Genomic DNA, 12,879 nt, shown 5'->3' with positions numbered 1-12,879 from the left:
CACCGTGTGGGCGGCCAGACAGCGGAGGAGCGCAGCGGGCGGGTGGAGGAAGTCAGCGGTAACATAATCCCCTCATTTCCACGGCAGGCCGCAGAGAGCGAGCAAAGAGTCGGAGCTTCACCCCTCATTGAGCAGAAGGGTAAACTCCCATCGGCTTTCAGTCGGGTTCTGTTTGTGTTTTCCACAGTTTGAGGCCTCAGATTTAAACAGACTCAAATTTGACGGTTAAATAAAGTTTGGTTAGTAAAAAAAAGATGATAATCCGATTCTAATTAAGCAAAACAAACGACTTTTCCTCGAGTCTGGTCACCTGCAGCTGCTACTATGCAGCTATTAGTTGTTATGATGATAGTTATATGATACTGAATATAAAAAAAGATGAATAAGAATTATTATAAATATGATCCTTGCTTCTCCTACAATATTTCAACTTCAATTCTATTCAGTTTATTTCTATAGCTCCAATTCACATCATGTCATCTCAGGTCACTTTCCAGTTCACCAGATCATCCAGTCAGATTGATTCAAAGTTTTCTATCTAAGGAAAACCAGCTGATTGCATCGACTCATTGACTCTTCAGCAATCCCTCACACTAAGCATGCTTGTAGCGACAGTGGAGAGGAAAAACTCCCTTTGAACAGGAAGAAACCTCCAGCAGAACCAGGCTCAGTGTGAGCGGCCGTCTGCTGAGGCCCACTGGGGTTCAAGGAGACAGAAGCAGACATAGAAAAAGAAGCATAGATACAAAAGGCAACTGTCAACCAGCTCCACAGGCGGCCCCGTCCAGGAAACACACAGCCAGGCAGACGAGCTCCGAGCCAGCTCCCATGTCAGAGGATGAAGAGAGCACATCCAGTTAGTCACAGTCAGAGAAACAGGACTACACTGGAAAACAGGCCAAGCTCCAACATCTAGAAACAAAGGTGTTGATGGCAGCAGCACAGCTGATATTTCTCTCCAGGATGGAGTCACAGCCAAACAGGAACAGACCAGATGAAGCTACTATGAGAAAAAGCAGAGAGAGCAGAACGTTAGAGATTGAACTAACAGATTCTGCAGAGTGGGAGAATAGAGATAGAATGAAGCAGAATGATGAAAAAGGGGTCCCTATGTCCTCCAGCAGTCTAAGCCTATAGCAGCAGAACTATAGAGATAGCTCAGGATAACCTCAGTATTATGGACGAGGTTTAAGAAAGCTAGAGTGTGTCCAAGGTAGCCTGTCTGTCTTATTTTCTAACCTTTCCTCCTCAGTAATTTTGTTTTTCTTTTTACTTTTTCTGTGGATATTGAGATATTTCTTAGCAGAGCCACAGAGATGTGCAGAATGTCAACAACCTTCACAAAACAAGCTTACATCTAACATTTTCAACTCTCTCAGCGGCCGAAAATAATCCCTAATTTCATTTCTTGTCATCAATTTAAACACTAAAGTTATCAGGGAGAGAAAGCAAAGCTTTCCTTTGCGTTTGTTGTCTCTTTCTACAGAAACCTTAGGGAGGAGTTGAGATGTAATTCTAATCTAATGCAGACGCAGCCCAGTTGGCAGCATCCCAGAGCCAGCTAATTCTCCTTACTGGCACACTGAGTGCAAACCAAACCGGGGGAATGCAACTCAGACTTCAAACACCCGCTTTATGATGTACGATAGGCACATTGTGAAATCACACATCGCCTGTTTTTATGTCTCTGTACCCCCGTTTTTCATGCTTTTATGTGCAGCTCCTGGCAGGAAGAGGCTCTTATTCTTACTCACGATGTTCGACAAATATCTTGCATTTGCATTCTATTAAAAGACCTCAACATCCATCACAAGGCAGAAAGAAAACCCTCCTCTCCGGTTCCCATATCTCTGTGAGCCATCTGAGGGGGTAGCCGTGAAGAAGCCACTTAGTCGTTTAAGTGAACACACAGTTCATACTCTCACTCGCACCTCTCTGGGGGGCAGCAGCCATTGACACAGCAGCTGTGTCATCAGGCCAGAGAGCATCTGACAGGACAGAGAGCCGTCCGCTCAGGCAGACCAAAGGTGACGAAAGAAGAAGAGGAGGAGAGCTCTCCAACTGCATGCCATGTGCTCCATTTCTTGATTTACTAGCAGGCTCTCCGCTCTGCATGATGGTTTCAATCTCATGCTCCTAAAAAACATTAGCCTGAGTTCTCCCCCTTCTACCCACTTAGACATCTCCTGCTGGATTTAGTGGCCTGAGGACGTGCTGCGCTGGTCTAAACGGCGTTTAGTGAGCTTCCTGAGAGAGCGTGTGTGTTTGCTCAGTTGGCCTGACCGCGCTCAATGGAAGCGGTGACAGATTGGTCTGATGTCGGTGGTGGTAGGCACACAATCTAATGAGAGCGATAAGAAGGACCAACAGCGCACACGCAGCAGGGACTGATAAGAGCAGCAACAGGAGCAGCAGCACAGGAAACCAGCAATAGAGATAAAAAAAGAGAGAGTTTTATGGGGGGGGGGGCTGGAACAAAGACCCTTCCCCCCCTGAGGACAGCCCTGCAGAGGATTCAGTCTGAGTCTGATCAAACCTGAGGACGATGCAGCGGAAACAGAGAATCTGTTAAATTAGGAGTAAAAACCTTCGTTCTTTCTGTCAGAAACAAGCAGTTATTTTCTTTTTTTATTTAATTTGACAAGATATGTATTATAAAATGCATTTATTAGTTAAATCTGAGATCAATTATTGTAAAACTTAGTTAGCATTTTGAAAAAAATCAGGAATTGAAACGACTTTTAGCTGTTGATTAGGGAAAGCATTGCTCTGTTTGCTGGAATCATCGTCTCTACTTGGCGCTAATTGACCTAAAGTCGTAGTTCTGATCATTTATATCTCAGTAATATGATGATCTGTAATCAATCTGTCCAGAGAAAAATATATTATTAGGGCTTAAACAATTAAACAGATTAATTGTGACTAATTGATTATTTAAATAATTGTCAAATAATTGAATAATCGATTAATAATTAGCTGGAGGATAGTGACTCTAAAACATGTCTTTAGCTGACTCGCTTAGAGCATTAACTCTTCCAAAATATTTAAACATATGAAAATATTTTGCATTTAAGATTTTAAAAACCAATTTCGTCAATCAATTCAATTCAATTCAATTCAATTCAGTTTATTTATATAGCGCCAAATTCACAACACATGTCATCTCAAGGCACTTTACAGTTCAACCAGATCATACAGTCAAATCAATCAGAACTCCTCAAGTGGAAACGTTTTAGTTTCATCTGGTTTCTTTCTTTAAAAATTTTTATTCAAAGAACATTTGACTATCTGATTTTTATTGAATCAATCGGAAAAATAATCAGCAGATTAATATATTTTACTTTTTTCATACAAAAAATGATAAAGTAGTTATTACTGTATTTTCAATTTTCCATTTAATAACCGAGGTCTTAATTTAGATTTCTAATCTGACACTTATTTTATTGCTCTTAACCCTGTAATGCCAAATGTATCATATTGATACATACGGTTTCTGAAATGTTTTGTGTCTGACACCTTTTGCATAATTTAATGGTGAAAACTTTGCTCGAAATCCTTTTTTTTTTTTACATATTTTGTTAAAAGGACAAATAAGGACTTCAAACCAAAAATAAGTCATTTTCTGTTTTGTTTTATTCTTGGATCGGGCTTTAAAGGGTTAAATAAATAAAAAAATAAAATAAAAAAAGTCGTCAGCGAAAGTTTTTTTGCTGAAAAGATAAATTTTATCCAAACTGCAGATTTGATAGGCGTGAAGAAGCAGTAATCTAAGGACACGGTCAATAAGCAATCTTTATTTATTTTTTTTTACCTTAGGGTAAGGAGACTCTAAAACATGCCTTTAGCTTACGGAGGAAAACCCACTTAGATCAGGAATTAAACTGGGATTGTTGAAAAATACATAAATATTTTGGATTTAAGATTAAAAAAAAAAAATATATATATATATATATATATATATATATATATATATATATATATATATGTCATTATTCTCTATCCACATGTGGAAGAGTTTTAAGCTGGTTTGATTTCGTACAAAAATCTTCTTTAAGGAACGTTTGACTGTCCGACTATTAATTGGAAAAACTAATCAGCAGATTCATCGATTTGCAAAAATTATTTTGTTGCATCCCTTATTCCCTATTATTAGCCTGATTGGTTTCTGCTAGATAGGAAATATACGGTTAATATTAATAAATATGGGAGATTAAAAGAAATACAAGAAAGTATTTCAAGTTGTATATGAAGAGCTGCCAGTTATTGAACAGTAAGAACAGTATAATATGAAGATACAGACGTCCTGAAATGTTTTTTTCATTTTTGTTTTAGGTTTCATAAGCCAATGGAAAAGTGTTAGTGGGGGACCGGGCCTCGTTTATCAGGCTAGTAGCAGATGGGTAGCAGTAAAAAAATAAAACAATCCTCTGGACTTTGTTTCCAAGTTTGAAGATGTTTCTCTTCCATCCAGGAAGCTTTTTCAATTCCAAATGTGAGAAATAGCGTTTAGTTCCAGGTTTTATCCAGCAGCCCAACAAAGCCTGGTTTTAGTTTAGAAAACATGCAAATAGAAACGGACTAACGGGTCCCCCCCTTTGGAATGGGGGTCGTTTGGCTTCTTTGTTAACCTGCAATGCCCCATACCTGTCTTTGTCTCTGAAAGGGGGTCGTTAAAGGGAATAGTTGGCCTGCAATGTCCCATACCTGTCTATGCCTCTGAAAGGGGGGTCGTTAGAGGGAATAGTTGGCCTGGCTGAATAGGGGAGGTCTTCTGTTCTCCTGTAAAGGGGTTGGAGCTGCGATGATAGGGGGAAGGAATCAACTTTATTGCTGCATTGGAGGTTTTTGAAAGCTGAAATCTGGGTCCCCCCCTCTGTTTAAATTGCAGGCTAACAAATAAGCCAAACGACCCCCATTCCAAAGGGGGGGACCCGTTCATCCGTTTCTATTTGCATGTTTTCTAAACTAAAACCAGGCTTTGTTGGGCTGCTGGATAAAACCTGGAACTAAACGCTATTTCTGACATTTTGAATTTAGTATGTTTATTTAGCTCACGGGCTTTTTGAAATAAATGTGACGCCATAGATCTATCTTTGGTCATTTTTACCATGTGACACACAGGTTTGATGACAAAAACTGTTTTTTCAAGTAAACACCTTTGATTTGATAAAGTCAGATCAATTCAGGTTATTTTAATGTTATTAGTTGGTTAAACTAACTTAATGGAGGCACAAATATAGGTCAACAGAATTAGATTTTATCAAGTTGTTCTTCTGCCAAAGTTGCAGGCCTGATCAGTTAGGGCGTTTTATTACTCTGTGGGTTTTTCCCCTGAATAGAATACTGAATGGTGTTTCTGTTCTCGTTTAAAACAAAGATAAAAAGCTCATTAGGTTTGGACGCATCAAGCCGTTACATAATATTAGCGTCTCTGAATCAGATTATGCAGCCTCCTCTATCCAGGCTACTTACATTAGAGACCTGGAATTTGAAGCGTGTGCTCGGGCTTCACAATTTATTGCCTTTGACATTAATGCATATTAAAGAGCTTCTTCCATCCAGAGGAATGAACTCATTGTTTTTGAAGCTGTAATTCTGTGTGTGAGCTGAACAGGAAGGTGTCTGAAAAAGAAAAGACACGTTACAAGCTCCAATCGTTAGCAGAACTAGAAAAACAAAGACGATTAATTAATTGGGCTGCAGCTTCCAAGGCTTTCAGAGTAACAGAGGAGGGAGGCGGAAACGTCACATGACTTCTGGGAAATCGGCAGAAAGTAAAACTCCTATGAGGTGACGGACGGCATGGTGAAGGTTTGGTGATGAACACTTTGCGGAGACAATTGTGAAACATTAATAGGTTGGCTCTGATTTGGGGACCCGAGAGTTATTTATATCTGGACCAGATGAAAAGAAAAAAGTGCTTTCAGTGCCGACTGGTTTGGCTGTGAAATGAATAAAAAGGGTTGGATTAGGCTGAGGAATTTAGACATGATTACATTCCTGGAGCATATGTGTCAGAGACCCACCAACCAGAAGAGAGGAAGAGAGAAGGATGTGTTGTGCTTTCCTTCAAAGTCTGTCATTGATCAGAAACAGGCTATCAGGATTATCCCCCATTATTGGATGGCTTTGGTAAACATCCATCAGTTTTCCTCATCAACCAACACGCGCCGCTTCTAGACGGAAATGTTTTCGCCTCCATGTGCTTAATGCGATCCTGATGTTGCTGTTGGAGCAAACACCTCGTAGTGACTTCGTCAACCAACACAGCAGCTGCTGGCTGAGAAGTGGTGCACTGTGACGCGTCTCCAAGACGCCATCATAGGGCCGCCAACCGTCCTGAAAAATGGAATCGCTCCATATTTAGAAATATGTCCCGTATTTAGAAAAAAAAAAGGAACGCACTTTGTCCCGTATTACTGTGAGAGTAAAGAAATAGTCAGTAAAAGCTAAAGGAAAATGAAGAACAAGGGTACGTTAGATACAAAACTTACGGTAAATTTGTTCCCGCGCCCTGTGCTGCGTTGTGACTGTCTCTACCCGATCCGTCCCGGAAGATATTCCAAATAGATATACATCTGGGTGTCCATAAATAATGTAATTATGGTAGGGATGCAGGATATTGGGATTTTGGCCGATATCCGATATGCCGATATTTTAAAACTCATGTAGCCGATAACCGATATCGATACCGATGTTAAAGCTGGACAAAAATAAGTAGTCATTGAAAATAGCAGTTTTGTTATCCATTTCTGACACTTTGAAAAATAATATACTCAAATATATTTTCATGTGCTGATATCAAATAGATTTTTAAAAACGCGGTATCGATCTATTTTACTTTCAAAATCTGGTGAAATTTCATCGTTCTGTTACAAACTCTCGTGATATTTTGCAAATTCTTGTGAGATTTTGTTAGTAAAATAGATCGATACCGCGTCAATATATCGACATATAAAAATATGGCAACATTTGGTGAATTTTCGGGGGATTTCGTAGCATAACGATGACATATAGCAATATTTCATTAGTAAAAGAGATTGATATGGTGTTTTTAAATGGCAATATATCAGCATATGAAGATATTGGGATATTTTAATGTATCAATATTTTTTCCCTCGTCTTTAGAAGTTTTTAAGTCCGTAAAAAAGAAGTTTTTGAGGAAGAAGAAGACGTAGTATTTTATTTTTATTTTTTAGACTTTAGAAACTCAGAAGCTGATCAAATATCGGGTTAAATATCGGTGGGGGGGCCGATGTCCGATATTCAGTTTTAAGGCCGATACGGATAGGGGGCCGATTATATCGTGCATCCCTAAATTATGGTACTAAAACTACTTATTTCTATCCTTGACTTACTAAATAATGCTAATACACATATTTAAAGAACATGTTTTATGACTTTTGTGAGTAAATTTTGATGCTTTTTACATTTTCTTCGTTAAACTGCTTCTCTGACGTCATCATCAGACATGATCAGAGCAGTCCTGCAAAATATGATTAAACCATGTTTATCTACATTTTAGTTGTTTCTTTCTTTAGATTACAAACTATATAGAATAAGGTTAAAGGCACACTATGCAACATTTTTCAGTTAATTAATGTGTTCCATAACGTTTTGGATGATTAAATTAGTCATTTCAGGTCGAACAAAGGTTTTCTCGGCCGCCCTGGTGGTCTGTGGGGGAAATACCGTACTTGCAATTGCAGGAGCCCTCGGCCCGCACCCACAGGCTCAGAAGTCTCGTGCATCGCAAGAGTCGGTCTTGCTTTACGGCGAGAACTGCTACACGCCCCCAGTGAAAGGCATGCTCGTTGCTAGCGCAGTGGCCATATTTGTGCAGTTATCATGGCGGAACCAGCGAGAAAATAATGTATGAAAACATGCTAAATTTTCAAACTCGAAAATTGGAACAAAATAGTCACTTACCGTAGTAGACATGGTGATTCGTTGCGTTTGCCTGTCTGCTAAGCTCAAAACAACCGCGCCTGGCTTGAAGGAGAAACCAGGCCAGCTGAGCATATTTACGACGGTGCACTTTTACTTTCGCCCTCTGGGGGGAGCCTCGCTGGAAAATCAACACCGGTTTCATAGTATACCTTTAAAGTGAAACAAAAACGTAAAACTCAAGAAGACCAGATTTATGTTTAAATCCAAGGCTGAAAAAGTTAGCCACTGGAAGTAGCGTAGGATCCCATTTCCGGTGCAGATCAGGCTGACGACTTATAAAACAGATTTTAAGGCATTTATTTTCTCAGATAATACAATATTAACCTTTAACACATTATATTTTAGTATGCTTGCTATTTTGGGGGATTGAAAACTATTTATTTATTGTTTTATATTCATTTTTACAGTTTGAAGTTAAGCAGGAAAGGTTTATGTTTAAGAAACTTATTTTATTCAGCAAAGTTTGTTATTTTATATTAAAGTGAATTGTTGGATAATAATTTGTTTCCATGTGTTCATGTTACTCACAGATATGCATCTAATTCAATGCAGTTTTGAGTCAAATAGTTAAAAAAAATCATTTCACACACAAAGGGGGGCTTAAAAGGCCCAGGAGGGGTGAAGGCCATCGGGTCAGCTGGGACGCACAGGAGACGACCATTTTTGTTTTCAGGGAGTTGGCGACCCTACATGAGCCCCACGTCAGTTTTCTTTATCATTTATTTTTCCAAAATTAAAGAAAAGTTTGACAAAACCTCCTCACCCAACTGCCTGTTGTACGGAAGCCCAGAGCGGTCATACTCAACTAACAGATAACCACCTAACTATCTCGTTAAACAATTAACTGTTTCCTTGAGATAACGAGATAATTAACCTGTATGAGTAATGAATGAGGCGGGACTTTTAAAGTTTTTTCACTCGTTGTCAGGTGGTGGAGGATGATTGGATTGCATGGATTACAGTACAAACAAATCGGACTGTTTTTCAATGAAGATCTTTAATCTGGACTCATTTTGGGGGTTAATGCATCTTATAGCTGTTCAGAAAACACCTGGAGGCAAAGGGCTGATTGCTCAGGAATCAGAAGTGGAAGCAAATCATCAAACCAACAACGTCGTCTCGTTAGCTAAAAGTTAAACACAGGATTATTTACAGAATTACACACAGGCTGCCATGACTTCTACTTAGAAATGCTCTCCTGCTGTTGTGGTATTGAAGGATGGAATAAATTTTAACGCACACCGATCATCTCGTTATGACAAGAAAACGGCTTTGATATCTTTAGATAACGAGAAAATTAACTTGTTTTATCGAGAAAACCACCGTGAAAAAGTATTGGAGGGACACGACCGCTCTGGACTTCCATAGGAATGAGCAACATGCCAATTAACTTTTAACTTAGCGCCCCCCCACCCCCCCCCCCACCCCCTAAAGTGACTCAGCCCCCCCCCCGTATCACCTTACTTGGATTTTCACTTTATATGGATTTAGTTTTTACATATGCATAGATATACGTACAGATATATATACAGGAGAGCTATATGTGTATATATTTTATCTCTTTTTATTCTTATTTTTTTTATCTTTATTATATTGTATAGTTTGATGTGTGTATATATTATATAAAACTGTAACTGGAGCGTGTAACAAAAGTAATTTCCCTCTGGGATTATTAAAGTATTTCTGATTCTGATTCTGATTACACATAAATATAGATTAATTACTTCTGTGGGTTAAAAAGGAATTACTTTAGGATTAGGACTAAGATTCACAAGTAGAATAACTGTTTGATTTGTCTAAAATCTCTATGAAAGTCCTTTTTTTATTTGTTCCATCCTCCGCCCTCAGATCGTAATAAAGAGAATAAAAATAAACTGAAACTAGTTTTGTCATCTTGTTAAATGGCAGAGCTCAATGTTGAACGCAGTACTTTCCTTCAAGGCTGCGGTAACCAGACGTCCCCGATTTCCAGGGACAGTCCCCGTTTTGGACCACCTGTCCCCGGCTAAATCTGTCCCAAGAAATGTCCCCGATTTTACCGTGTCATGAATGTGTGGGAAATGTTGTAAACTGTTATTAGGGTAGAAAGTGTGCTTAAGCATGCAGCGTGCAGAAACAGCTGTTAGCAGTTAGAAGCAGCTGTGAACGTACGGATGAGGAGCAGAGCTCGACTACAACTTTATTATTATTATTATTATTATTATTATTAAATGCATAAGAGGAGCTAAACATGCAGAATTAATGCTTAATTTAATGACATGATTAAACCATCACACGTTTCTGCCCAAACTTTTATTTTCGTTGTGCATCTTTGTAATAGAAATAATTATGATCGTACTAAATTGGTTTGTTGTCTTCCTCCAAACTCAGCATCTCTTCATTCATGCCTGAGATAAGAAGTTTGTTTAGAAGTTGTGACTGGATTTAATAAAACTTTTAAGCCTCTTAGTATAAAATTAATATTTTGACTGAGATGAGAAATTTGTTTCCTGGTCTGTTGAAGTATCAACAGTTTGCATCCAATTATTTAAAATAAATGGTCTTAGTTCTGGGGAATATATAAGAATTATGCTCTAACTTTTTAGTTACCGATCTGTCGTTACGAGACTTTGTCTGTTTTAGATTAGTGTAAGATTGATAGAAGAAGAAGAAGATTAGAAGACTGAAAAAAATCTTTTATATAATGATATAAAAAAAAAGACTGATAGAAAGAAAATTGAACGACAGCTGAGAAAAAAAAAAGACGGAGGAGAATGAATGACCGTATGGCACTGATAAAAACTGGAATGATTTATTTTATTTTTTGAAATAGAAGAGGCACTTAATGGATTTTACACTTGATTTTTGTGTTTAAATACTAATAAATATGTAAAAATGGATGAAAACATCACTGTCCCCATTTCCTATTTTAATTCTGATGATATTTATTTATTTTTATCTACAAGCTAGAAATGTCCCCAGATTAGATTTCAGAAACTTTATTCAAGACTTAGAATGATTGCTTTCTACTTTCGGCTACTTTAGATCGCCAATGAAAATATAGGAATAATATGCAAGAAACGGGAGCAATACAGTTTGTCCAAGTGGAGTTGCCATATAATGACGTCATCAGAAGGGGCGGGGCCCCGAGCAGATCTGATACGTACACCGGTACTAGTTGGGCCTTCGAAGGCCCTGTATAGGGTTGGCCCCCCCTGCTGTACCGTTTTTTTTGGTTTGTTTTTGATTGGCTCACCGGGTCCAACTTCCTGTTCAAATTTTATTTAATTTTTTTTCTTCTTTTCTTTTGTTGGACACGGGAAGCTGAGGATATTTAATTCTCAGTTTTTTTTCCTCTACAGAACATCACCAAAAAAAAAGGGTTCAAGAAAGTTAAACAAAAGAGCAAATAAAAAAGAAATTATTTTACACCCTCAGTTTTGTCTGTTTCCTCAAATCTGTTCTTCCCTTGTGGAAGTTTTTAGGTTTTTTTTGCGTGGGAAGCTGGTGGTACCTGGTGATGTTGGACCTGCTGAGTGTGAACTCCCCCACCGTGTCTCTCACTGGCCTGTTGTCGCCGCCACGCCGATGCTGTGTACCCACCTGCTCTCTCTTTGTTTAGCCCCTCCCCCACCTGTGTGTTTGTGTGTGTGAGACCACTTACCGTGCCTCTCTTTCTGCCTCTCTTCCCTCACAGCATGTGATTGCCATCCCGTGGGCGCTGCTGGCAAAACCTGTAACCATACCACAGGACAATGTCCCTGTAAAGATGGCGTGACGGGTATCACTTGCAACCGCTGCGCTAAAGGCTACCAGCAGAGCCGCTCACCCATTGCCCCCTGCATAAGTACGTGGAACCAGCCTGCATCACGTTAGGACACAAACTCACCTTCAGTGTTAAAAACTGCAAAAAACATCTAGAAACAAATAGAACATTTCTTAAATTAGGGATATTATCCCTTAATTTAAGTCGGTAAATAAGGCGATCTGCCAATGGAATTAGTATTTTTACTCTTCAAATGAGATAATTAGATAATTATGCACCTTAAATGAGACAATGCAATTGTTTTTTCCTGATTTTAAATGTAAATTGTCTCGATCCGTTGGCAGAGTGTCTAACTTTCCTCCTCGATTCAAATACGAATGCATTTATTTTAAGAAAAAATGACTTCTTTAGATTTCAATCTTCTGTTAAAATCAGTCTTATTTTAATCTGAGAGTAAAATCAGATTAGCTGAAGCTAGTATCACTGGAAAAACGATCTAGAAATAAGTAAAAATGTCTTAAATTAAGTGTATTTATCCTTAATTTGAGAAGGTAAAATAGGTAGTTTGCCAATGGAATGAGTATTTTTACTCTTATAATAAGATATTTAGATAATATGCACTTGAAATAAGACAATGCAACTTTTTTTTCTTATTTAAAGTGTAAATTGTCTTGTTCCATTGGCAAAATGTCAATTTTACCTCCTTAATCCAAGAACAAATTCACTTATTTTAAGAAAAAATGACTGAAACAAACATCTACCATCTTAAAATGACCTAAATCTCAAAAATAAAAAACTTTTTTCAACAGGAAGGATATGAACAAATCACTTATGGTTCATCTAAATATCAACATTTAGTTATTATTTTTGCTTCAAACTACTTTTTGTTCAGTTTCAGACTCACACTGCAGGCTTTTATTTATTCAGTCTAAACTTATAAAGTTCTTAAATACAAAATCTAAAATCTTCAAGTTATAAATAAGGAAAAATATAGATTTTAATACGGCCATTTTTTATATTGAAGGCCTAAAATTTATTATAGAAACGGCTTAAATGTTATTTCTTTACTTGCTTCCATCTTTATTCACCTTTATTGGTGTTTTGGTGGAATTTGTCATATTTTTAAACCATAATTAATATAAGAACCACAAACACCCCTGCAGTTATTTTTATCAGCTTTTTAT

General features: G+C 38.0%; 1 protein-coding gene across 1 annotated transcript in view; it reads left to right on the top strand.

Moving 5' to 3' along the window:
* ntn1a (netrin 1a) overlaps positions 1–12,879 on the top strand; it is a 140,349-nt gene that overhangs the window by 81,615 nt on the left and 45,855 nt on the right. Inside the window, exon 4 of the mRNA XM_038270507.1 lies at positions 11,627–11,776. Within this exon, the coding sequence (XP_038126435.1) occupies positions 11,627–11,776 (150 nt within the window). The remainder of the gene's footprint in view (positions 1–11,626; positions 11,777–12,879) is intronic.

The sequence above is a fragment of the Cyprinodon tularosa genome, unplaced genomic scaffold (genome assembly GCF_016077235.1).
Source record: "Cyprinodon tularosa strain WSP-4 unplaced genomic scaffold, ASM1607723v1 ctg763, whole genome shotgun sequence".
NCBI classification, from domain to species: domain Eukaryota; kingdom Metazoa; phylum Chordata; class Actinopteri; order Cyprinodontiformes; family Cyprinodontidae; genus Cyprinodon; species Cyprinodon tularosa.
This window is presented reverse-complemented; position numbering and strand designations above follow the sequence as displayed.